Raw genomic sequence first — 27,288 nt, forward strand, 5'->3', positions numbered from 1 at the left:
GTACATTTGCTGAGGAGGGCTTTACTTCCAACTATGTGGTCAATTTTGAAATAAGTGTGATGTGGTGCTGAGAAGAATGTATATTCTGTTGATTTGGGGTGGAGAGTTCTGTAGATGTCTATTAGGTCCGCTTGGTGCAGAGTTGAGTTCAATTCCTGGATATCCTTGTTAACTTTCTGTCTCGTTGATCTGTCCAATGTTGACAGTGGGGGTGTTAAAGTCTCCCATTATTATTGTATGGGAGTCTAAGTCTCTTTGTAAGTCTCTAAGGACTTGCTTTGTGAATCTGGGTGCTCCTGTATTGGGTGCATATATATTTAGGATAGTTAGCTCTTCCTGATGAATTGATCCCTTTACCATTATGTAATGCCCTTCTTTGTCTCTTTTGATCTTTGATGGTTTAAAGTCTGTTTTATCAGACTAGGATTGCAGCCCCTGCTTTTTTTTTTGTTTTCCATTTGCTTGGTAGATCTTCCTCCATTCCTTTATTTTGAGCCTATGTGTGTCTCTGCATGTGAGATGGGTCTCCTGAATACAGCAAACTGATGGGTCTTGATTCTTTATCCAATTTGCCAGTCTGTGTCTTTTAATTGGACCATTTAGTCCATTTACATTTAAGGTTAATATTGTTATGTGTGAACTTGATCCTGTCATTATGATATTAGCTGCTTATTTTGCTCATTAGTTGATGCAATTTCTTCCTAGCATCGATGGACTTTACACTTTGACATGTTTTTGCAATGGCTGGTACCGGCTGTTCCTTTCCATGTTTAGCGCTTCCTTCAGGATCTCTTGTAGGGCAGGCCTGGTGGTGACAAAATCTCTAAGCATTTGCTTGTCTGTAAAGGATTTTATTTCTCCTTCACTTATGAAACTTAGTTTGGCTGGATAATTCTGGGTTGAAAGTTTTTTCTTTAAGAATGTTGAATATTGGCCCCCACTCTCTTCTGGCTTGTAGAGTTTCTGCCCAGAGATCTGCTGTTAGTCTGATGGGCTTCCCTTTGTGGGTAACCCGACCTTTCTCTTTGGCTGCCCTTAACATTTTTTTCTTCATTTCAACTTTGGTGAATCTGACAATTATGCGTCTTGGAGTTGCTCTTCTTGAGGAGTATCTTTGTGGCGTTCTCTGTATTTCCTGAATTTGAATGGTGGCCTGCCTTGCTAGGTTGGGGAAGTTCTCCTGGATGATATCCTGCAGAGTGCTTTCCAACTTGGTTCCATATTCCCCGCTACTTTCAGGCACACCAATCAGACGTAGATTTGGTCTTTTTACATAATCCCATATTTCTTGGAGGCTTTGTTCATTTCTTTTTACTCTTCTTTCTCTACACTTCTCTTCTCGCTTCATTTCATTCATTTGATCTTCAATCACTGATACTCTTTCTTCCAGTTGATAGAGTCAGTTACTGAAGCTTGTGCATTTGTCACGTAGTTCTCGTGTCATGGTTTTCATCTCTATCAGTTCTTTTAAGGTCTTCTCTGCATTGATTATTCTAGTTATCCATTCATCCATTCTTTTTTCAAGGTTTTTAGTTTCTTAGCGCTGGTTACGCAGTTCCTCCTTTAGCTCTGAGAAGTCTGATCGACTGAAGCCTTCTTCTCTCAACTCGTCGAAGTCATTCTCTGTCCAGCTTTGTTCCGTTGCTGGCGATGAGCTGCATTCCTTTGGAGGGGGAGATGCACTGCCTTGCAGTTAGATCTCAGACTGCTGTGCTAGCAATGAGGGAGGCTCCATGGGTGTGGGACCCTCTGGGCCAGGTGTGGGATATAAATCTCCTGGTGTGCCATTTTCTAAGACCCTTGGTAAAGTGCAGTATTAGAGAGGGAGTTATCCGATTTTCCAGGTGTTGCGTGCCTCAGTTTCCCTTGGCTAGGAAAAGGAATTCCCTTCCCCCTTATGCTTCCCAGGTGAGTTGATGCCTCGCCCTGCTTCAGCTCTCGCTGGTTGGGCTGCACCCACTGACCAGCACCGACTGTCTGACACGCCCCAGTGAGATGAACCCGGCACCTCGGTTGAAAATGCAGAAATAACCCGTCTTCTGTGTCGCTCACGCTGGGAGCTGGAGGCTGGGGCTGTTCCTATTCGGCCATCTTGGGCACCCTCCTCTCTCTTTTTTTAAGAAGTATGTATGTATGTATTTTTGAGATGGAGTCTCATTCTGTAGCCCAGGCTGAAGTGTCGTGGTGTGATCTTGGTTCACGGCAACCTCTGCCTCCTGGGTTCAAGCAATTCTCCTGCCTCAGAATCCTGAGTAGCTTGGATTACAGGCACAGGCCACAGCGCCTGGCTAATTCTGTGTATTTTTAGTAGAGACGGGGTTTCACCATATTGGCCAGGCTGGTCTCGAACTCCTGACCTCAGGTGATCTGCCTGCCTTGGTCTCCCACAGTGCTGGGATTACAGTTATGAGACACCACACCCGACCACAGTCTCTTTTGTATGGCAGAGAAAAGAAGGCTTCTTGGAAGAGGAGAAGGTGATGCTTGAAAGGCTTTTCAGGAGTTCACAGCTGTCCAGGCAGCCATGGTTTGGCTTGACACAGACTGCTCTGCCTTAGTTTGTTACTCTCAAACTACTGCACATACTTTCATTAATGAGAGTAGTTAGTCTCTTTCTTCACCTAGCTGTTGGCAAGGTAGCAACTGATTCAATTTTCTCTGTGGCACCAACCCTTCATCAACAAGCATCTATTGAGGCTCTCAGTATGCCAGGCACCATGCTATTTTTGCGCAGGTTATCTGCTAGTTTATTAGTTCCAAGCCAGAGCCTGTCTAAGGTAGGAAGTCTACATTATAGCAAATATGTATGAAATGCAGAATTAATACTTACAGGTATTCACATGCTATTGAGAAGGGCTATATAACGCCTGATTCTAGAGGCCTGGCTTCAGGAATAGATGGAAATGAACTGTGATTAGTATATCAGTCATTTGCCTTTCTAAAAGCTTAAAAGGTTAGTTCTTTTAAGCATGTTAAAGAACCTTCTTGAGATTGGAATTATCATTCTTTTACTTAACACATCCTTTCTCTGAGTTAAGATGCCTACCAAGTGCCCAGTCTCATTATCCAGAACATTTGTTAATTTAACAGTCTTGGCTGGGCATGGTGGCTCACCTCTGTAATCCCGGCACTTTCGGAGGCCGAAGCAGGTGGATCACCTGAGGTCAGGAGTTCGTGACCAGCCTGGCCAATGTGGTGAAACCCTGTCTCTACTAAAAATACAAAAATTAACTGGGCATGGTGGCGGGCGCCTGTAATCCCAGCTACTTGGGAGGCTGAGGCAAGAGAATCGCTTGAAAACAGGGAGGTGGAGGTTGCAGTGAGCCAAGATTGTGCCACTGCACTCTAGCCTGGGCAGTAGAGTGAGACGTTGTGTCAAAAAGACAGCAGGATTGCTCAAGATCAGAAGTTCAAGGGTGCAGTGAGCTATGATTATACCACCGTACTCCAGCCTCGGGAACAGGGCAAGCCTCCACTTCTAAAAAATAAATAAACCTAGGTTCTGTGATATTATTTTAATTAAACGTTAAAAAGAAACTAATCTTGGCAAGCCTCAAGAACCGGTTTTTGTTTTTTTGTTTTCTTTGAGATGGAGTTCCACTCTTGCCTCCCAGGTTCAAGCGATTCTCCTGCCTCAGCCTCCCGAGTAGCTGGGATTACAGGCAGGCACCACCACATCTGGCTAATTTTGTATTTTTAGTAGAGACGGGGTTTCTCCATGTTGGTCAGGGTGGTCTCGAACTCCCAACCTCAGGTGATCCGCCCACCTCGGCCTCCCTAAGTGTTGGGATTATAGGCATGAGCCACTGCACCCAGACCAAGAGCCAGAGTTAATAAACGTACGGTAGAAGTGGGGTGGGGGCAGGGGGAAGCTACCGATCACAAACGAGAAACTGCCTCACACTTAAATTAATTTTATAGCTTTGATTTAGTCTCTCTGGATCCCACATCTGAAGAGGGGTTAGGCAGCCAAATGTTTCCGTATGGGGCTTGAGGACAGTGATTTTGGGATTCTGAGCTACTGAGCTCCTCTGAGACTATGGGGCACTGCTCACGTATAAGCACAAGGGGGCTTTGCTTGATGGTAATTTAGGTCAAGCTTCTTTGAATTTTGATGAGGCAGCTGGAGTTTCTTGAAAATATTCCTCAGCTAGATTCAGAATAATTCTTTCTCCTCTTCTCCTTTGTGGGGACTTTATCTCAAGTGTCTGTTTCTGTCTCACCGGAAGACTTAATTTAGGGGTCCTTCAGACCCCTAAATTCACAGTTGAGGAAATGACTTCTGCTGCAAATAGAGACCTCTGCTTTATTTGTCATGGAGAACAAGGAACTCAAATGAGAGATCCAAGACATCCTTGTTTTCATGCAAATGGTTCTATCAGTTCAACAGAAGGAAATGAAAAAAAACATAGGGGCCAAAAAACAGAGAAGAATTATCTCTGCACAGAGAGCATCAGCTGATCTTTAACAATGTCTTCTAAGAGCTCCATTCTAAACATTATCAGTTTTCCAAAAGTAAGCGCATGTGAGCTGAGCTAGCTATGGGATATCGCACATTTCAAATCCCTCATAAAAGTCATGAGAAGGCTGTACTCCCTACGTCATAACAGCAGACAGGCCAAATCTCTGAATTTGATGTCCTGAACAGCCACGAAGAACACTCTTGGTTTTTGTAGGGAGGATTTCTATTTTCAATTATGGGCTTTTTGTGGGGGAAGTGGGGAAAGTACTCTATCCTTAGATGACCACGGTTGCTGTGGCCAAGTCTGAAACACTTGTTTTAGCAGCTGGAACACTAAATAAATTTAGTCTTTGTCTTCTGGGTCTTTGGTAAAGAGCTGGTTAGAATTTATTCAAGGCATGAGAGATATGCTTGGCACGAAGTCAGACAGTATATATTATGGGTTTCTGTGTCCCCCTTGAGATAAAATGACAGAAGGGAGTGGAGGGAAGTGAGGGGGTCTCTTGGCCCCTAGGACTCTGGTGTCATTTTCTTCTATAAACAATTTTCAGGACTCTCAATGACCTAGAGGCTCTCTGAACAGGCATAGGCTGTGCCTGTCTAGACAGGTCCCCATTGCTATGTTGGTAACCACACTCAGGGGATATGAAATCTTTCAGTCACTTTTTTCATTACTGTATTTGGTCTGGAGGCTTCTCACAGTCCTCTGTAGGGTTCTGCTCTACGTCAGACTGCTACCCTGATGGGGAATGCCATTACCCACAACGAAGCAGCAACACAGCATTCTTATACTACAGACCTGCAGCTTGATATGTGAGTAATTTAAAAACATACATTTTAGTACAATGCATGGAATGGTAAGCAAACACTAGCGGGTTAGACCTTTGGCTTACATGCACTATTACTGTGTGGCCACTGGTTATCTTTGAGTATAGCTATTCATGGCAAAGCGTTATTTTAACTTTTCTCCGTTACATTATGATCTATGAGGCCATTTGGGGTCTCTCTAAGAACACAGCTCCCATTTATAACACTATTTCAATAGAGAATAAGCTCTGAAAAAACACTGTTTTGAATAAAGCTCACATTTCCCAGAAAATAGCCCTAGTGTGATTCAAATAGGCATGGCATTGTGTAGCGAGAGGCCTTGAAACCTGTGGGAGCATGAGCTGAGAACACAGGGAGAACCCTGCATTTGGATTCACTGGCGAAGACCAAACTTGAAGCTATAGCTCTGGGTACCTCTCAATTATCCCTACTGGCTAGGGTAACACTTTAATGTTAGCCTGAGGTGCTAGCCCTGTGAGACATTTGACAACACACAGCACAACAACCCTCCTCTGAGTAGGATTCCTCGTCTCGGCGCAGTGGCTCATGCCTGTAATCCCAGCACCTTGGGGTGTCAAGGTGGGAGGATCAGTTGACTACAGGAATTCAAGACCAGCCTGGGCAACATAGCAAGACCTCGTCTCTACCAAAAAAAAAAAAAAAAAAAAGGCTGGGCATGGTGCCACGCACCTGTGGTTCCAGCTATTTGGGAGGCTGAGGTGGGAGGATCAGGATCACTTGAGCCCCGGAGATGGAGGCGACTGAGCAAGACCTGTCTCAAGGGAAAAGAAATTCCTCTCCAAGTACTGTCTCTGGAAAAATGATCCTCATTAGAGAATACAAGAGAATGGGCTTTGGTCACACAGAACCTGGGTTAGAATCCCCAGTAGCTGAGAACTATAGGTCAATTACTCAGTATCTCTGAACAAATCCCCTAATCTACATGATGCCAGTAATTACATAATAGTACCTATCTCATTTTGAGACCACTACATGAGAAGTACTAGGCGTAGAGCCTCTCACAGGCAAGTGCTCCATAACTATTAACTACCATTAGTATTACTAGCATCTTCAAAAGAGAGGCATTTTAACGCAGAGAAAAGTAACTTTTCAGAGAACTGAAATTCCACTCCACAATATAAAAAGTACAGGTTCTGGAGCCACGTGGACCTCGGATTGAATTTCAACTTTACCTCTTACCAGTGGTGTGACCTTGGGCAAGTCAGTGTACCTCACTGAGCCTTAGTTTCCTCTTCTGTAAAATGGGCACAAAAGCACATACTTCACAGGGTTGTTGTGAGGTTAACACAAATAATGCACAATGAGTGCCCACAGCACTGCCTGTCCTGCTCTTGGTGCCTGGCAAATGGCATGGTCCCTATTGCAAGCTGCTCCTGACAACACGATCCACACCACTCAAATGTAACCTGCAATTCTTACCTCAAAGCTGGCTAGACTACCAGCTCTGAGAATGGAGTCACAAGCCCTTCTCAAAGCCCATACCTTTCCCGGCGTTTCTAGGAGGCAGAGGGGGAGCCTCCGTGGTTGGTGATGTGGGTGAGTCTGTGCTTGTGGAGACGAAGATCTGGTTGGTGAAGGCTCCGTAGGAGAGCCGCTGTTTGTCCCTTGGAGTGCTGAATCCTGGCAGTGCCGGCTTGTCCTGGGGGGAGATGCTGGAGGAGTGGCAGAAGCTCTGAGGTCTGGGGGAGCGCTCTTTCTTGATGGGGCTTGGCTGGCAGATGAAATAAGAAGGTGAAATGAAAATCAAGGACCACCCTTCAGGTGTACAGAGGGCCTCTGCAGGGCAGGCGCAGGTGGGAATCTGGGTTCTTGTGGCTCTCTGAGCTTTATGAGGTCGGCCACAACGAGCCTCATGGTGGTGACACAGTACAAGGGGAGGATCTAGATACCACACTTTTGTATCTTTCACCACTATGAATAATCACACTAGTGCAACACTGGTTAGGATCAGCAGCAGTGTCAGAAGCACAGTAAGGTCACAGGTAGATTTAACCTTTAATTAGCAAACACTTTCAGAATGCAGGACTTTTTTTTTTAGCAACATTTGAATAGTATTTCCACCTATTTCTAATTTGCTACATTAAGTTTTCTTCTCTGCTCAACACTTTAATGTTGAAGTTCTCATTCTTTGCCTCTTTTCTCATTTTATATCCCCTGCAAAGTAAACAGATTCACACCCACTGCCCCCTACACAATAATGACTTACAGATCTGTAAATCCAACCCCAATGACTTGTGTTCCAAACCAATGGCCCATGAGGTGTCTCTGGTATTTGCGCTTGTGGTGATAGCATTAGGATCCATTCAACTGCCCAAGTTAGAAACCTCAGTGTCACCTGGAGTCCCTGGTTCCTGTATTCACCTTGGAAACACCCCTGGAAGCCACTCCTAGTGCAGGTGCTCACCAGCTCCCACTGTAGCTCTAGCCTCTGGAATGGCCCCTTCTCCAGTTTCCTTCCTCCAGTCCATTTTCCACACTGCAGCGAGAGCTGGTGGGAAACCTTGCTCTTTAGACAATAAACCTCTGTGGGCTTCTGACTGCTTGCACAAAAACCCAAAGGCCAAACTTGGCCCACAAAGTCATCCCGATCTGGTTTGCCTGCCTCTCCCCAGCCAGCCAGGTGAATGTGTCTCACACAAAGTGGTTCTCTCCATTCCTCAGACATCCAGGCTCTACCACGACTCCTTCCCTTGGCACATGGTGTTCTGGAATGATGCATTCCACCCCACTTCTTTCCCGGGCAAGCTTCTACCTATCCTTAGAAACCGGTCTCCAATGTCCTTGAGAAGGTAGACTGAGGTGGCTGCTTGGTCCTCTGAATACTTCTCAGGAATTTTTCCAAACTCTTATAATGATTATCACATTGTATTATAATTTATTTCCTCTTAAAGTTGTTAAGGCTTTGAGGACCTCTTTGGCTATTCCTTACATCCTGCCTGGGATAGAGGAAAAGTCCAATACATAGGCAATCAATTAATGCATGAATGAACTTTCAGAGGTAATTAACTGCCTATAAGGAAAACTCAGTGAGAACTGGGTTTAATCCTCCAAACTGTGTTTACTAGCTGAGAGACTTTAGACAAATTGTTAAATTCTCTTTTTAAGTTTTCTCTTCTGTAAAATGGGGATAACAATGTCCCTTATGTACTTTTTTTTTTTTTTCTCTGAGATAGGGTCTTACTCAAACACCCACACCCAGGCTGGAGTGCAGTGGCATGATCTTGGCTCACCAAAGCCTTGAGTTCCCGGGCTCCAGTGATTCTCCCACCTCTGCCTCCCGAGCAGCTGGGACCACAGGTGCACACCACCACGGCCAGCTAATTTTTGTATTTTTTGTAGAGAGAGGGTTTCGCTATGTTGCCCAGGCTGGTCTCAAGCTTCTGGGCTCAAGCAATCCACCTGTCTCACCCTCCCAAAGTGCTGGAATTACAGGTGTGAGCCACCGCACCCGGTTATGGACTTTCAATAAAGACGATCTGAGATAACATAAGCACTTAAATCTGTCTAATCCATATTTAATGAACATAATTCCTTAATGACGGGCATACATTCTGAGAAATGTGTTAGGTGATTTCATTCTTATGCAAACATCATAGAGTATACTTACACAAACCTAGATGGGAGTGCCTACTACACACCTAGGCTATATGGTATAGCCTATTGCTCCCAGGCTAAAACCTGTACAGCAAGTTACTGTACTAAACACTGTAAATGACTGTAACACAATAGTAATTACTTGTGTATCTAAACATAGAGGAGGTAAAATAAAAATATGGTATATGAGATTAAAAAATGGTACATCTATGTAGGACACTTTCCATGAATGGAGCTTGAAGGACTGGAAGCTGCTCCGGGTGTGAGTGAAGGCCTAGGATATTATTGTACATTTTTATACAACTCAGTGCAGTAGGTTGGTTTATACCAACATCCCCACAACCATATGAGGAATGCGTTGCACTATGGTATTACGACATCTATGGCATCACTAAGTGATGGCTATTTTTCAGTTCCATTTTAATCTTATAGGGATCCCCATTGAGTACGCAGTGTGTTGTGAGCCGAAACATTGTATGGTGCGTGATTATGTTCAATAAATAACAACTGTTATTTACTTAGTAATTACTTGTTTTGTAATTTTTTGTTTACTTTTTTTTTTTTAGATAAAGGGTCTTGCTCTGTCATTCAGGCCAGAGTGCAATGATCATAGCTCATTGCAGCCTCAAACTCCTGGGCTCAAGCAATCCTCCTGCCTCAGCTTCTCCAGTAGCACCATCACGTTGTATTGATTGATCCATTTACTTTATAGAGACAGGGTCTCACCATTTTGCTTAGGTTGGTCTCAAATTCCTGGCCTCAAGCAATAGTTCTGCCTTGGCCTCCCAAAGCGCTGGGATTACAGGCATAAACCACCATGCCCAGCCTCATGGTCAATTTTATGTGTCAACAGGCTACAGTGTCCTGGTGTTTGGTAAAACACTAGTCTGGATGTTACAGTAATTTTTTAGATGCAATTATCATTTAAATGAGTAGATTTCAAGTCAAGGGAACTACCCTTCATGATATGGGTGTGCCTCACCTAATCGGCCAAAGAAAGGCCTTAAGAGAAAAGACTGAGGTCCCCCAAAGAGGAAGGAATGCTGCCTCCAGACTGTCTTTAGCCTGAAGACTGCAACATTAACTCCTGCTGGGATTTCCAGCCTGCTGGCCTGCCCTGTGCATTTTGAATTTGACAGCCCCTTCAATCATGTGAGAGAATTCCTTAAAAAAAAAAATTCTCTTTCTCTCTCCCTATCCTGTTGGCTCTGTTTCTGGACAACCTTAACATAGCTGTTAAATGGTGCCCAATAAGGACTGAACAACAAAAATGGCCCTGGTACATTGGATCATAAAACCACAATCAATCAATCTCACCAAAAATGGATCTTGTCTACACAGAGTAGAAAAAGTTGGGGTAAGTGTTAAGGAATTTGAGGACATAATTTATACTCACTTTGTCATCCAGATCATCATCGCTTTCATCCATCTCCTCCTGTCGAAGATTCCACTCATATTCTACATGGACATGTGGATTGAACTTTCCAGATTTAGCCTGGGAAAGCTGGAAGGAACAGCAAATGTGCACCATTTTAATTTAAATGCTGAAACATCCCAATATTACACAAACACTGAGCAAATCCCACCTTATTCCTAGTTTTCAATGAATCATCTGGGTGTACTACAGGCAACACTCTGATTAGACAAGCTGCACTGCTATGTGACAGGCTCAAGAAGAAATGCAAACAATTGGAGGCAGAGCCTTCTTTATTTTGATGACTTGTCTCCAAAATTAAAAGCTTTCTTCTTATTAAATGGGCTTCAAACTTGCAAATTCCTGGCTGAACGGCAAAATGAGTCTTTGAAGTTTAAGAGGTAGGCTTTTAAGGTCCCAGTCCAATCTGTGGCTCCATTTTCTCATTCATAAAATGGGAGCAGGGATAATTGTCTCAAAGGATTCTTTAAGAATAAAAAGGCCCAACTGGTGAGCCTGGAACCTGGCACTTAGCAGAAACTCAAGAGAATCATACTAATGTGAAGGCCCTGACTTGCTAAGCAAGAACTAGTGGGGTCAAAAAAGGTGAGTGTGCACAGGAAGGGGAGGGGCTGGGAGAACAGTGTGTTAACATTTTGAAGACCACTGCACTCTGAGCTTTACTTGCCCAATTTTTGGAGCAGCTTCTCAAATAATTCTTTACTGTTAAGCTGCAGAGAAAGTCTTATGGGTCTGGGAAATAAAAAGCATGACCTCAATCCACAAGCCGATCTGGTAATAATACTTCTGTAATGCCTTTCATCTCCTTTAACTGCATTCCAAAAACATGTGGATGACAAATTTATCAATTTACCACTTTTTCTAATGTAGCACATTGCTTATCTGATTTTCTTTAGCCAATGTTAAAAAAAAATATGCATTTTAAATATTCAATTCTAGCTTCTCAGAATGACACTTTTAAGGCAGCCAAAGTCTAATAAATCTCCCACATCCATTTTTGCTTACCAGATCTTCACATTGGGTAGCTTTTAGTCTCTTTGCTATGTCTAGGGCAGTTTCTCCAGCCTGGTTAACTGAAACAGGGAAAAAATTAATTTGCATAATTATCTAGGAAACACCTTAAGAAGGCAAGGAACAATAATCAAATTACGATGTAACACACAACACATGCTTTTAATACAGTCATGAAGACACTGGGACACACTCTCACCTATATCCACAGTGGGCTTGCTCCTGAGCAAAAGCTTCAAACACTCAGGTTTACTGTACATACTACAGTAGTGTAGAACTGTATTTCCCAGGGCCGTCTGCTTATCCAGGTTCCCACTGAAAAATTAGATGATTATTAGAAAAAAAATGACTTACTCTATAACTTAAAACTATAGATTAGCCACTTATTTTTGTGCTGACGACTGAGTCAAATTTGAGACCTAATTATTATAATAGAGAAAATTATGATGTTTCTAACCTAGATTTATAAGCAATACAGTGATAACAGCCAGCATTTATTCAGAGTGCCAGGTACTATGGGACAGACACTGTTTCTTAACGTTTATATGTCTTAGTTCATTGAATCTTTACAACCATCTGATGGGGTAAGTACTAATAATAACCTGTTTTACAGATAGAAAAACCTGAAGCGCAGAGAGGCTGAAGTGCTTGCTTTCAAGATTTTTAAGATAGGGATGGTGAAGCAGAGATATCTGAACACAGGTAATCTGTCTCTGGAGCCAATGCTTTGAGCCACTATGCTATATCGTCTCTGAGGAAGAAACCTGGACTTTTATACAATTTGGCTTGTGTCTATGTACCACTCTTCCTACATGGGTTCAAATCCCCTCACTATTTTGATCATCTTCTTTGGATGAGCTCCAGTTCCTTCTCATAATCTGTTGCTTACAGAACAGATAAAGAATAAACAATCCAGCAAGTCCAAACTTCCTATGTTCACTCTTATACTCCCATCAGTATATCCCAAACTTGAATGAGCTACTGATCCAGCCACACACATTGCTGCTGTCTTACGAATTTATGAACAATGAAAACTTACAAATCTGGTTGACCTGTGCTGTTAAGTCTTCTCTCTTTTAACCTCTCCTAATGGTTAGGAAATGTGTCCAATCTGTGCAGCAGATTTTTGCATACAGACATAATTTTACATTTACAAAGGCCAAGGGATGGCAAACTACAGCCTGTAGGCCATATCTGGTTCACTGTCTGTTTTCATAAATAAAGTAATAAAGCTTTATTGGAATACAACCACACTTGCTTGTTTACACATTGTCTATGGCTGCTTTCACACTACCATCGCAGAAGTGAATAGCCCTGACAGAGAGACTTCATGCCTGCAAAGCCAAAAATAATTTTTATATCTAGCGCAATACAGAAAAAGCTTGCCAATTCCTGATCTAGGCCACTGATAGGACTGGTTTGTGTTAATTTATAAGGCGAATTCAAGTAATTCAACAGAGAAAACAAAAATGATACCAGTTTTGTACAAGGAAGTCAACCAAATGGAGAGATGTCTGGTCTGCAGTTCGGACGGCAAGGTGAAGGGCTGTCTCCCCAAGCTCCTAAAAAGGGAAGGAAAAATACAAGTAAGTCGATAATATGCTCTGCTAAGGGAGGCTACATATATATCAGTTGCCCCCCAAGTAATTATAAGGAGTATACCTTTTCACTCTCATATTCTCTTGATTTAGACATGGCCACCCAATGTATAAGAGTCTCATTATATGGTATATAATGTTAAAATAAGTCACCTTTTAAACTGATTTTCCGCACTACTTTTTATCCTATGATTTTAGTGAGGCCTTACCTGCCCAGGTTCCAGCAGTGGTTCCATTAGCTCTACCCCTTCTGCATAGACTTGAATTAGTGCAAGTAAATCCCTGGATTTGATGGCCTCAAGCAATTCATTTAGTTTAGCTGATGAAGTTGAACATGTCTTCCTTGAAAATCTATGATCTACATACTTTGCAGTGATATATTCTTTTCGTACAGTCCTAAAACAGAAAATAAAGAAGTTTTATTTTCCAAGTGCTAAGAAAGGTTTACATTTTTCTGACAAACATTTCTCTTTGATAAGTTATTTTAATTCAGATATGCTTCTTTTCACCATTCAAGTAAACCAGGTTTTAGACCAAATTACTCCAATAGCGACAGAATAAAGAAAATAGTATATATTTACTAATATATACACAGGTAATAGATATAGTTACAAAGTAAACGGGCACATAAATCACAGATTTCTTTTTCACTTGACCAACAGCATGAGAAATCAACTATTTATAAATACTTCAAACTCTGATATACAAGCATATGAAGAAATTAAAAAAATTAAGAAGTTAAACATTCTGAAAGACCAATTAAAAGTTTTCAGAGCTTCATGGAAAGGATTTTTGTCGTCTGATATAACTCCCTTTTTATTTTATTTTGTAAAATTTTTAAAAGGATGGGGTCTTGCTCTGTTGCCCAGGCTGGTCTTGAACTCCTGAGCTCAAGCAATCCTCCTGCATTGGCCTCCCAAAGTGTTGGGATTACAGGCGTGAGCCACTGCACCCGGCCATAACTCTCTATTTTATAGGTGAGGAAACTAAGGCTCAGAAAGGCTGTCACTGAAGCAACTCCCCCAGGTCAGGCATTGAGCTCCAAAGGGGTGAAGATGAGCTGTCTTTCCTGCATAGGTTTCAGTATGGGAGCAGGAGACCTCGTGGATAACATGCCTAAAGTCTGAAGGGGTGTGGTACTTTTTCCTTCTCTTGAGAATTGCCTTCCTTACTTCAGTTCAAGTGTTTCTGGTGGGACTAAGCTCACCTCCCAGCCACAGGGTTGAGTATATGACCTAAGTGGTCCAATGGTCGCCTTGGCCACCTCTGGGGAAAGACTAAAATGGAAGTCAGCTCAGAGTAAAGGAGAGGTAAGAGTCAGGGAAACAGAGCTAGCATCCATGTGATGCTGTCAAGCCTGGATCCAGCTGCACCTGAATCCACCCCTTGAATTTCCCAGTTACATGAGCTAATTAATAAAGACAGTAAATGAACTTTGGATTAAATCTTAGTTCTACAACATCCCAGCTGTGTGACCACGGGAAACTGCTTAATCGTCATGAGCTTGATTTTTTTTTTAAATCTGAAAATGTGGATAAGACATTGGTATATTTTGAATTAAAGGATGTACAGTGCCTAATAACTGTTTTCTTCCTTCTGAGAGGGCTCTAACACAAAGGACATGAACTTTCTTGCTCAAAAATATGCATTCCACCTGTGGAAGCTGCTGCTGTTTCCAACACCCCACAGTCAGGCAACACAGTTTAACACTGTGCTGGTACCTTTTTCTTTCATTCTGGGTTGGCAGTAAAAACAGTTGGGCTGCTTGATGATGGCACACAGCCTCTGGTCTTTTCTCAACCCTGTGCAGTTGAGAAAAGATCAACTGATTCTACTAAGTAACCAAGATCTTATGCTCATGGGTGTTCTTTATGCTTAGGTCAAAGTCCTTTTAGGATGGCAAGAGCCTGATGAATTAGAGGACTTCCAGTAATCAAAAGAATGGCCCAAGCCTGGCTTCTGAGGCCTCTGCTGCATGTGTCTTATATAAAGTGTGAAAGGCAGCTACTGTGTTGATGGATGGAGCAGCAGACTTAAAAATTAAATGGCTCTTGATTCAAGTCTGAGACTATGTGACCGTGGGTAAATCAAGTTCTCACTGAGTCTCAGTTTCCTTACCTGTGAAATATTAGTAATCATAGCTGCCTTCCAAAGAAGCAAGATTATGGGTAAGGAACAAAGAGTGATGCATGTGTTAGGGGTTCATTTGAAAGCTTCCTTCCCAATTATTATCCGGGAAGGCAGAACTAGGCTTAAAGATGCAAAGTTGCGGGGTGGTAGATCTTAGATTACTGTTTCTACGCATTCATCTGCATTTCAGGAATGTCTGCAGGTGGCTTACTGTCACTGGAAATATCACAAAGATGCCCACACAATTACTGGAAGACATGATGCAGAGGGTGCTCAGGTATCACATGATCACCCTGAAAATCACCTCTATCCTTAGGTCGCTAATTCTGTGGCCATAGGAAGTATCTGGCTCTTACTAGGCACAATGCCTTCAACTTTCTATGGGCACTCAGCCCATGGTCCCCTGCAATTTAAGGTTTTCTGACATTGAAGTAATAGGGACAGTGGAAAATAGATTTGTCTGGAAATCTGGACACTAGAATTCTAGTCCTATGGCTGATGAAGACAACTTTTCTCCTCTGTCCCCTTAAACCCAGTCCTCTCTTTATCTACTCTGTTTTCGTTAATGCTACTATCTATTTGCCTAGATGTAAAACCTTGGGTGTCATCTTGACACAGTCTTTAACATCTCATATTAAAACTGTTGGCTCTCCCTTCAAAATATATTGGAAAGTCAACCACATTTCATTACCTTAATTGCTACCACCTTTGTCCAGTTTACCTTCAGTGCTCAGTGGATCTAGTCTAACAGCTTCTTCCCTGTCTGTTTCCATAGGCACCCAGGCCCCATCACATTCCCCACAAGCCTGTCCTTCACACATCAGCTACAACTGGGTTTCTCATTCTCAGCCCTACTGACATTTGGGGCTGGGTAATTCTTTTCTCTTGACAGCTGTCCTATGCATTGTAGGATGTTTAGCACTATCCTGGACCTCTACCCACCAGGTGCCTGTAGCACCTGTCCAAGTCACCACAACTAGACTATCTCCAGACATTGCCAAGTATCCTCTGGGGGCAAAGTCACCCTTGGTTGAGAACCAGTATCACATCATCAGTTTAAGAGGCCGGGCGCGCTGGCTCATGCCTGTAACCCCAGCACACTGGGAGGCCAAGGCGGGTGAATCACCTGAGGTCGGGAGTTCCAGACCAGCCTGACCAACATGAAGCAACCCTTTCTCTACTAAAAATACAGAAAACTAGTCGGGTGTAGTGGCGCATGCCTGTAATCCCAGCTACTCGGGAGGCTGAGACAGGAGAATCGCTTGAACCTGGGAGGTGGAGGTTGCAGTGAGCCAAGATCACGTTATTGTACTCCAGCTTGGGCAATGAGAGTGAAACTCCGTCTCAAAAAAAAAAAAAGATAATTTAGAAAATAACTCAGATCATGCCACTCCTGTTTAAAACCTCTCAATCACACAATCAAATCCCCAGGCAGTCCATGACCTACATGATCTGGCCCCATCTCCATCTTGCCCAGCATTCCCCCCCATCTCCCTCTTGCTCAGTTCTCTCCCTCCACATCTTCCTTCTGCCCCTTGGGGCACGCACAATGACTGTTCCAGCTGCCTGGCTGCTTCCCCCAGGGAGGGGGCCTTCATGCCCCTCAGCTCTGCACTTTCCCTACCTTCAACCTGAAAAAAATACCCCCTTCCCTTTCCCCACACACTTCAACACCTCCTCTTGTTGCACTTTCTTCATAACACCTAATACAATGTGTAATTGTATTACCGACTTTTTAATTCCCTGTGTTATCCTCTCCTCAGAATGTAAGCAGGACAGAAACTCTGTCTTGTTTGCTATTGTATCTTCAGCACCTACAAGAGTGCCTGAAGCAGGGAAGCTGCCCCATAAGGATTTGATCAATGACTAAATGAGTGATCAAACTGCATGTTACAAGAGGTTCACTTTATGCCTCTGGGTCACTGGCCAAACAAGGAAGTAATAATAGTAGTAGTTGTAAATACTTATACAGCACTTACTACAGACCAATAATAACAATAATAGATACTTATACAGCACTAACTATAGACCAAATGCTGCTCCAAGCACTTTTTATTCAAGCCCTTTGTCACCACAACCCTATGAGGTAGATATATGTTCTGGATGAGGAAACTAAGGCACAGACAATTAAAGTTACTTGTCCAAGATCACATAGTTTAGGAAAAGGCAGAGCTATGATATGAAATCCAGCAGTCTGGCTCCAAAATCTGTGATCTTAACCACAACATTAGTGATACTGGAGAACCACAGACATTTTGCAGGCGAAAGCCTTACAGAGGCCAAATGACTAGATGAGGTGCAAAGCTGACCAGGCGATGCTGATGCTGCTTCCCACGTGAGAAACAGGACATAAAAATCCATGCTGTTATGACATTCATCTGGCAGCAGTGCCTTCAAGGTTTGGGTCATGCAAACATTTCAAAAATGCTGGGGTGGGCAAGACTACATTGTGTATGTACCTGAGCACTTGCTGTTATCAAGTTGGTAAAGTAAAACTTAGGTCTTATTTGTTCATGGTAGTTTTACAATCAAATTAACTTTTGAAAAGCTTTTCAGTGTAATTTGTGCTTTTTTTTTTTCCATCTCATAGTGTTCTGTTGTGTGACTCTGCCATAGAGTATTTCATCAGATGCCTACAGATGGATACTTCTTTTGTTCCTACTCTTTTTGTATTACAGAATAGGAATAAATTCCCAGGAGTGGGACTGCCGAGTCAAAGGGTTAAGTACATTTATAATCCTGGTAAATATGGTTAATTTGTTTTTCGTAGTGTACCATTTTGTACTCCCACTGGCAATATTATGAGACAGAATGTCAGTTTCCCCACAGTCTTGCTGAGTGAGTTTTTGGATTTTTGCCAGGCTAACAGGAATTTCCCATTGTCTTTGAGTATCTCTTACTTATCACAATATGCCATGTCTTTGAGAGAACTGCCCCCATGGCGATCTGTGCTTCACAGAACAGGTACTCAGCTGCAGCTACCCAGGGGAAGGTGGGGGTGAAAAGAATCTGTGCATCCCGGAAATACATTTCTAAATACTTTTCTTTGCTCTGCTTTCCCCTGACAATGGGGTTTGCTCTGAAAAACAAACAAACAAAAACTAAAAAACTAAAGGCTTTTTTTTTTTTTTTTTGAGATGGAGTCTCACACTGTTGCCCAGGCTGGAGTGCAGGGGTGTGATCTCGGCTCACTGCAAGCTCTGCCTCCCGGGTTCATGCCATTCTCCTGGCTCAGCTTCCAGAGTAGCTGGGACTATAAGTGCCTGCCACCACGCCCGGCTAATTTTTTAAAAAAATTTTTAATAGAGATGGGTTTCACCGTGTTAGCCAGGATGGTCTTGATCTCCTGACCTCGTGATTCATCTGCCTCGGCCTCCCAAAGTGGCTGGATTACAGGCATGAGCCACCACGCCCAGCCAAAAAAAAAAAACTAAGAAGTTTTTTGGGAGGGTAGAAAAACAATTATAGAATGATTAAAAAAAAAGTTCAATATATCACAAATACTTACATATCACTTGAAGGGGTGGGTTTTGGTGAGGGGCTGGGTAAATTTGCTTCCATAATATCATTAAAACTATTGTTTCCTACATTCTTGGCCAGCTGTAACAGAAAAAAAAAAAAAGAACAAAACCACAATATAGCAAACTCTTTGCTACTAATTAAGTCTCCTTTTATCTGCTTTTGAGATTTATGAATACGTATTTCCCCTCATTTGACTCAGGATACAAACCACCATCCATGTGGTCAACAAATATTTACTGAGTATCTACCATGTGCCAAGCACCAAACTAAGTGCTGGAAATGCAGAAATGGGTAAAGTACGTTTCCTTTCCATAGGTGCTCGGAGTCTAGTGGAGCCAATGAGAAGGAAATCAATCATATCTACAAATATGTGATAAACGCTAGAACAGAATCTGGTCCTACACACATACAAACTATCTGAGATTACAGAGAGCGGGCTCCATTTGTGAATCTGGGCTAAACTTTTAATGAACAGTAATAGCTTTTCAACCACCATCACGTTTCCTTTTTATATTGAACAAATTTACTCCCAGGACAGAAAAGGACACAGGATTACTTTATATTTGGGTACAGATTAAGATGCTGCAGGCAGCAGAGGACCCAGGAAGCATTTTGCTTCTGGGTTCAAGAGCATTCTAAGAAAATTTCTTCTGAAGGCCCTCTAATCATTTTATGTAATTTTGGGATGCAAAGTTTAAGAAACATACACGCAACCACGTCTTTGAGGGAAAAAAACTCGGGTTTATTGCATGGCAAACGTTTAGGATTTGGACTTTCCTCTTTCTTGTCGTCAAATTGGGTTTCATTAATACAGGTCAAGGAGATGAGGGATATCATTTGTGCACTAAAGAAGAAGTGTTACAGGTATTAGGTCTGTGTCTTTTCTCTATAATCCTGAAGTGAACTAGGGAGCCGAGTATCAGCATGGTAACTTCCTGCTTTCTAAATTAGAAGGAATATCTTGTATTGTGCATAGAACACAAGACAGATCACAATTGCTTAGTGAATGCTCAGATGGCCAGGGCTGCTGGCTGGGTCACTAACTGCCCTTTTTGGTCAAGGCTACTGATAAGTTAGACATTCAGCTTTTTTTTGAGCCCAGGTTCACTCAGATTCTGCTCAAGGGTGAGTCTCCTGTCTGAGAAGTCATACTTTATTTTAAAAATTTCACTGTCAGTACAAAGAGTCTTTCACAGTGCATCAGTGTTAAAATTATGCAAGACAGGGCATTTGTCCAGTAGGCATCCTACTTGGGGGATGCCAAGTAGGGCTCCCCTTCGGTATTTCGGTATATCTCGGGGAGCAATTTGGACCTGATGACAACTCCAAATCTGGGTGACTCATGATGGGAAGGGCAGAGGGTAAAGGAAAACAAGTTTAAGTGTACATAACCCCTTTTTTGGATTAAGAAGCTAAGCACCACAACTTCACACAATTTCTTCCCTTACTACCTAAAGAAGTTACGGGCTAGAGAGTAGCCGGTGTTATGACAATAGTTAACAAGCCACTCATAATTCATGTGTAGTTTTACTAACTTAGAAATAATAAAAATAAAATTGAGATAAACTCTTTAGTCATTATTTACAACAGAAGGCATGAGGTAATGTGAACATTTGAGTTTAACTGCTATTTTCGCGAGTTATATGAAAACTAATTCAAAAAGAAAAAAGTAGTTTTGAAGAAGCCCATCCCAAAAGAAAAGAGCCAATTTCACTGAGCTACTTATAGACATGTATGGTTCATCCTTTCTTCAAACAGGAAATAGAAACAGTCAAGATTACACACCACAAAAGTTACTTTTTAAACATCTATGCAAACTCACAAAATTCAGGAATTATATAATTCTTTGTACTTGGCAGACACATAAAAAAAATCCAAAATAATATAATAAAATTACTCATGACAATATCATCATTCTTCCGAAGTACAGGTCACTACTTACCAAGAGTTCAGAAGTTCCTAATTTGTCTAGTTCCAAAGACTGAATGCGAGAAATATGAACCCCCATTTCCCTATGGATGCCAGAACATTCTATACAGGTCAAAATACCCAAGTTGGTTGAAAGCCAGGTGGGTTCTGTGGAAAGAATTTTGAAGACAATGAAACTAAAAGACATCTAATTTTAGTGTGCTAACTACAGAGGAAGCTAAAACAATAGTACAAATTGTTAAGAACTATGAAAGAAAGACTTAAATAGAAGAAATGGACTCTTGAGGTTTAGCCTAGGGGCTACAATAAAAGTTTCCCTTTGATACTGAATTGAAAACAAAATTAAGCACTTTATCCTTGTGAAAATGTGAGAAAGGCTTTTCTTAAGAGATTCTATGCTTCAGGCCTGTGAGAGAGATTCCCTCACTGCCACTATCACCTCTGACAGTGATGGATTGAAGGTCTATTAAGTACTGCTCATAGGGGAATGGATTCTATAGCCATCATTAACCTCCAAGTTGCAACTAACGTTAATCCAACAGTTTTTGGTCATGGCCTCCCCATGAGCACCTCTTAGTAATAAGACAGCTGTAAATACTGAACGCCAAATGTTTCTTTCAGTGACCTAAGGCCTTTTTTTCTACAACCTCCAATGGCCCTAGAACAGTGGGAACTATTACTTCTATGTTAGCCAAATCTTCAGGTGTCTCTCTGGGTCAAGCGTCTTCCTGATTGGTCAATGCCTGAGATTTTACTACCTGCCTGCCATTTCCTGACAATATGTGTGTCACTATCATACATGTACACAATAATGGCGAAAATCTGAGACTTCTCTCAGAGGTGCTTATGGCTTCTTGTGTAGAAAATCCAGTTTCACAAGTAAAACAGTAAAAAAAAGTATATCATAGTGCTTAAGAATACCAGGTTTGCACCCTTGTTGTGAATCCTACTAGCTGTGTGACCTTATGTAAGTCATTCAACCTCTTTGAGTACCAGTTTCCTCATCTGTAAAATGGGAACATTGGCATCTTGCTCACAGGGGTTCTGCAAGGATTCACTGAGATAAGCAAAACACCTAGCACGATTCTCAGTACAGTGAGAATACTCAATGTTAGCTGTTGCCAATACATAGGTAATATAGAGATATTTGAAAATAAAAGTTTGGGAGAAGGTGACTTCAATGTGATATAGAGGTTAGGGAGGATGTGGCTGAGTAGGAAGGAATGAAAATCATGTACCACATGTCAGTTGATTTCACATGTACCATTTTCTTTTCTTTTCTTTTTTTTTTTTTTGAGACAGTCTCGCTCTGTCCCTCAGGCTAGAGTGCAATGGTGCAATTTTGGCTCACTGCAACCTCTGCCTCCCGGGTTGAAATGATTCTTCTACCTTATCCTTCTGAATAGCTGGGATTACAGGTGCCCCCCCACCTCGCCCAGCTAGTTTTTGAATTTTTAATAGTGATGGGGTTTCACCATGTTGCCCAGGCTGGTCTCAAACTCCTGACCTCAAGTGATCCACCCACCTCAGCCTCCCAAAGTGCTGGGATTACAGGCGTGAGCCACCGTGCCATAGCAAGAGGTTTATTGACCCATTTTTTTAGGATAAGGAAACTATGAATCAGAATAGTAAAGGGACTCAATGTGAGATTGTCCAGGCTGTGAGCGGCAACAGTGATACAAAATGTGGACTCCACGCCCCCTACTCTCTCCATAACGTCTATGGTGCTTATATACCTGGACCTTATAGGAAAGGTAGTATTTTGGCAGTGACATCTAGGAGAGCAAGAGGGGGCTTTACAGGTAGAGAAAACAGCATAGGTAAAAGCAGCTCAGCGGTAGGAAAAATCACTTTGGGAATACGTGTTTTATGTGTGTATGTGAGTGTGTCCACAGGGGTTAAGGTTTTGCAATAAGTAGATCATTTTATGTTCTACAGGAAGAGAAAGGATGTTGTAAATGATCATTCAAATATGGAGATAAAAACCTGATGAGCCACAATCGCAGCAAATGTCATTCCCTGGGAGCCGCTGGACATCCTCAATAATGGCTTTTGTCAGGTCTTCCAGGCTGTTCTCTCCCGCACTCTGTTCTCCACGGAAGGCCATGGTTAGGGCCTCTTCTTTGCTATTTGTCAATACTGATATCCATCTGTTGGCAAAAACATAAGAAGAAAAAGGCCTTTATAAGAGCGTGGCCTTTTTTTTTTTTCTTTTTGGCACTGCAAAAAAAAAAAAAAAAAAAAAATCTACTTTTGTCAAGTAATTCCAAAAGAGAAGCCCCCTTCCAAAATAGCAATAAAGTGATGAAAAACAAAGACATCAAACTTGAAGGAAGATGAGAGTTAAAGAATGGAAAGCAATACATAGGGGAAAATGAGAGAGATGAGAGGAGCAGACGAGAAAAGTAAAAAATCAATATAACTGAGGACTTGAACAAATATACAAGGAGACTACATTTCTGTGTGGGTATACTGAATAAAGGGAATGTTGGAATGGAGAGGACTCAGTGAGGGACCTATCCAATGCAAGGATGAGAAAGAAAGAATGAGAAATGGAGAGAGGCCAGGAAAAGGAGTTTAGCAAAAGGTATATGTTTTCTGCAAGTCCATGTCAGTGGGAACTCTTAACAGTGAAAGTGAAGGGATATTTCATTAGCAGCCATAAAAACTTATACTTACAAAAAAGACATATTAACATGGAAACATGATGACATTTATAGTATTAAATGAAGACTGCAGATTATTTACTTATATACAGTACGACTAACATATGTCCCAAACAAAATAACCCTTTGTTACTACAATAACCTAAAAATCCAACAACAGGGAGTTGATTAATAAGGCATGAAATAACCACAAGGCAGAACAGTTAAGTAGGCATTAAAGTGTACATCTTCAAATAATTTTTGGGTGACACTGGATAAATGCTCATAATATAGTGTTTTGTGAAATCAACAACAAAAAAACCTATTATATGATTGATACGGTTTGGATTTGTTTCCCCACCCAAATCTCATCTTGAATTGTAATCCCCATAATCCCCACGTGTCTGGGCAGAGACCACTGTGGGAGCTGATCAAGGCGGCAGTTTCCCCCATGCTGTCCCCATGCAGTGCGTTGAGATCTGATGGTTTTATAAGGGGCTCTTCCCTCTTTGCTCCACACACTTCTCTCTCCTCATGCCATGTGAAGAAAGACGTGTTTGCTGCCCTTCCACCATAATTGTAAGTCTCCTGAGGCCTCCCCAGCCATGTGGAACTGTGAGTCAATTAAACTTCTTTCCTTTATAAATTACCCAGTCTAGGGTGTTTCTTTATAGCAGGGTGAGAACGGACTAATATAACGATATAATCCCATATTTAAATATATGTATGTATTAAAGGCTAAAAGGAATTTCACTAATATGTCAATAGTGGTTGTTTCTGAGTGATTTTCTATAGAAAACAACTGATAGAGTAATTGCTCGACTTTGTGCCTTTCTGTAATTTTTCAAAACTATAATGAGCTTGTATTACTTTCATGAATGAGAAAAAAGCCAAATTTATTTCTTAAGAAGAAAATAAAAAACATTTCCAAACCACTGTTAATTTTTTAAGTTACTACATAGACAGCTAATGTTTATTCTCAACAGACAATACAGAGGTTCAGAACTGAGTCTCTCTTTTTTTTGTATATCGCTGAATGAAATGGATATGAAACAAAGCACTATACAAAAGACTTTGAATAAGCAATAGTGATAGCATAATAATTAAAAACCAAATTATGTTTTTGGAGTATTTGAACAATGCAAGTCACACCTTTGACTCTAGGTGGCGCTCACTTTCACTATGTTGGGAGAAATACACATATCACAGCTTAACTTCCACTGTGATGCAGAAAACTGAACATTTCAAAACCAACGGTCTAGGAATTCACATGCAGAAGGAATGGGGGGATTTTATACCTTTCAGAATATTAAAACAGTATTTTTATATCAGTTAGTTTGATGTTAGAAACTAGAAATTGTTTTGTTAAAAACAAATCAAGAACCTGGGTTCAACAGGACTGACCACTGCATTTTATCAGTGGCACTGTTACTGGATTTTTCACATGACTGCAAAGCCTCTATTATGCTTTCCTCAGGCATTATAGCATTTGGCTAACATTGGCCAGTATCTACTATGTACCAAATACTTACAATTTTTAACATATAAATTGAACAGCCCAAATTTGAAATCCAAAACAGTTGTGGTCCCAAGCATTTCAAATAAGGGATACACAACCTGTAGAGTCTTCCAACATGCCTCTAAGTTAGGGTTTATAATACTTTATAGATGAGGAAACTGAAGTTATATGACTTGCCTAAGGTCCTAGCCTGGATTGTGTCAGATCAGATGGGAATAAGAAAACACTTCTGTTGATTCACTTTTTCAGAGTTCCTTCCATTTGCCTCTTTACTCAGGAGCTCATGACAAATAAATAAAGAAGTTTGTCATGATAATCAGAAAAAGTATATTTAAAGGATAATTTTCTAGAGAAAATAATTCAAATTTGGTGGAAAGAAATGGCTAAATTTCAAAAGGACCAAGAATCACAGTGATAATTTGTGACAACATTTTTTAACTTTTAAATTATTTTCAAGTAAGCATACTCAAAAGCATAAAGAATGAATAACTGTATTTTAATACTTTAAAAGTAGTTTTGAGTTTTATAAGATAAAAAATAACTTGGCACTGTCCTAAGGGCTTTACATATCTTATCCTCTCAAAATTCTGCAATCGAGGTACATAATAGCATCCTACTGATGAGAAGCCTGAAGCCAGATGATCTGCCTAAGGTTAAAAAATCACTAACCACCGTAGTGCATGTATGTAGTCCCAGCTACTGGGGAGGCTGAAGCGGGAAGATCACTCCAGCCTAGGAGTTCAAGTCCAGCCTGGGCAACAGAGAGAGATCTCGTTTAAAAAAAGCCACGCTCACACCTGTAATCCCAGCACTTTGGGAGGCTGAGGCGGGCAAATCATGAGGTCAGGAGATCGAGACCATCCTGGCTAACATGGTGAAACCTCATCTCTACTAAAAATACAAAAAAATTAGCCAGGCGTGGTGGCGGGCCCCTGTAGTCCAAGGTACCCGCGAGGCTGAGGCAGCAGAATTGCTTGAACCTGGGAGACACAGGTTGCAGTGAGTCGAGATCGCGCCACTGCACTCCAGCCTGGGCGACAGAGCGAGACTCCAGCCAAGAAAAAAAAAAAAAGGCCAGTAGCCAGCAGGCCTGGACAAGAAGCCAAATGAGTCTAACATGCATCTGCTCTTTGTGAACTTTCCTCAGTGAGAATAAATTTTTTCATTCAATTTCATCGAACACTTTCATATGAAAAATAAACTCAGTGACGCAGCAAAACTGCCTCTATGTAACCTGGAGGTAAGTGAAGAACTAAGGCTTCCCTCGGGGGCATGTGCTTTCTTTGTGGATTGCCATTACCTCCTACAGCACCAAAACAAAGTTCCCCTCTCACCACCAGCAACCAAAGAGAAAGCAGGCCGGGCACTGTAGCTCACGCCTGTAATCCCAGCACTTTGTGGGACCGAGGTGGGAGGATGGCTTGAGCTCAGGAGTTTGAGGCCAGCCTGGGTAACAGCAGCAAGACCTCATGGCTACCAAAAAAAAAACAACAAAAAAACAAACATTAGCTGGGAGTAGTGATGTATGCTTGTAGCACTAGCTACTTCGAAGGCTGAAACAGGAGGATCACCTGAGCCTGGGAGACTGAGGCTGCAGCTGAGCTATAATCATGCCACTGCACTCCAGCATGTGGGACAGAGTGAAACCTTGTCTCCAAAACAAAACTGCAAAGTGCAAAATGTACAACTTCAGGATGGGCCACGTAATCCTTTTACTGAAAAATGTTAAGTCTCATGGGCAGGAAACGAATCTCTAACAAAACTGGGACTGAATTACCTGTTAAGTCCTAAGAGTAAATAAAATATTGAAGGCCTGAGTTTCAGTCATAAGGGAAAACAAAGTGGTTGTGTTCCCTGCCTCACCCAAATTACTCACCTATGTTCCACTTAGGGTTTTGAGAAAGGGAAATGAGGAGGAGAGAATGAAATCAGATAAGGAGAAACAATATTCCAAGGTGACTGTGGAATTCTGTCTGGGTTCAAATCCTAGCTTACCGGACTGTTACCATGTGCACATTATGCCTCTGTTTCCTCATCTGCAAACTAGGGACAAAAGTCCCTACTTTCTGGGGTTGTGAGGATTAATAAGACATGAAGTGCATTTAGCACATAACATCTCAATAACTATTACCCATTTTTATTATAAATAGTACCTCTCTCTGAATCTGTGGGTGGAGGGCCAGGCCTCTGACTTCTTCCTTTCTCATTGACTTCTAGTCACCTTTCAGTCCACCAACTCTATACCCATAACACCAAGTCATCAATCACTTCCTTCCAATTCCATCCTGTTTCTGTGCCATCAGAGCCTCCTGCCTGGAGCATACAGTATTTACAACCCTCTTCTACGTTCATGAGCCAGTTCAGGCTTACCTTCCTCTTGGAAGTCATCTCTGAGCAACAACCCCAGGAAGCCAGGAGGGTGTGTGTCCCGAGTCTATTCCTCCAGCACATGGCCTCCTCTGCCCTTACTCTTAGCACCTGCACTATGTCGCACCTATGACAGCCTCCTGCAGTAGAGATGCAGTTCCTTCAGGGCAGGGGCTCCGTCTAATTTAATGTTGTATTCTCAAGGCTTTGCATAGTCTTGGCATACA

At 41.8% G+C, this 27,288-nt stretch overlaps 1 protein-coding gene across 8 annotated transcripts in view; it reads right to left on the reverse strand.

Annotated features, from left to right (window-relative positions):
- ASAP1 (ArfGAP with SH3 domain, ankyrin repeat and PH domain 1) overlaps positions 1-27,288 on the reverse strand; it is a 396,678-nt gene that overhangs the window by 59,600 nt on the left and 309,790 nt on the right. For all 8 annotated transcript variants that reach the window (XM_065519634.1, XM_045399283.2, XM_005564080.4 and 5 more), the window contains 9 exons: positions 22,517-22,680; positions 20,544-20,677; positions 18,588-18,679; positions 13,159-13,345; positions 12,828-12,913; positions 11,551-11,666; positions 11,346-11,413; positions 10,302-10,409; positions 6,794-7,022 (listed from right to left, as the gene is read on the reverse strand). In XM_065519634.1, coding sequence (XP_065375706.1) covers positions 6,794-7,022; positions 10,302-10,409; positions 11,346-11,413; positions 11,551-11,666; positions 12,828-12,913; positions 13,159-13,345; positions 18,588-18,679; positions 20,544-20,677; positions 22,517-22,680 — 1,184 coding nt within the window. The remainder of the gene's footprint in view (positions 1-6,793; positions 7,023-10,301; positions 10,410-11,345; positions 11,414-11,550; positions 11,667-12,827; positions 12,914-13,158; positions 13,346-18,587; positions 18,680-20,543; positions 20,678-22,516; positions 22,681-27,288) is intronic.

The sequence above is a fragment of the Macaca fascicularis genome, chromosome 8, assembly GCF_037993035.2.
Source record: "Macaca fascicularis isolate 582-1 chromosome 8, T2T-MFA8v1.1".
In the NCBI taxonomy this organism is placed as follows: Eukaryota; Metazoa; Chordata; class Mammalia; order Primates; family Cercopithecidae; genus Macaca; species Macaca fascicularis.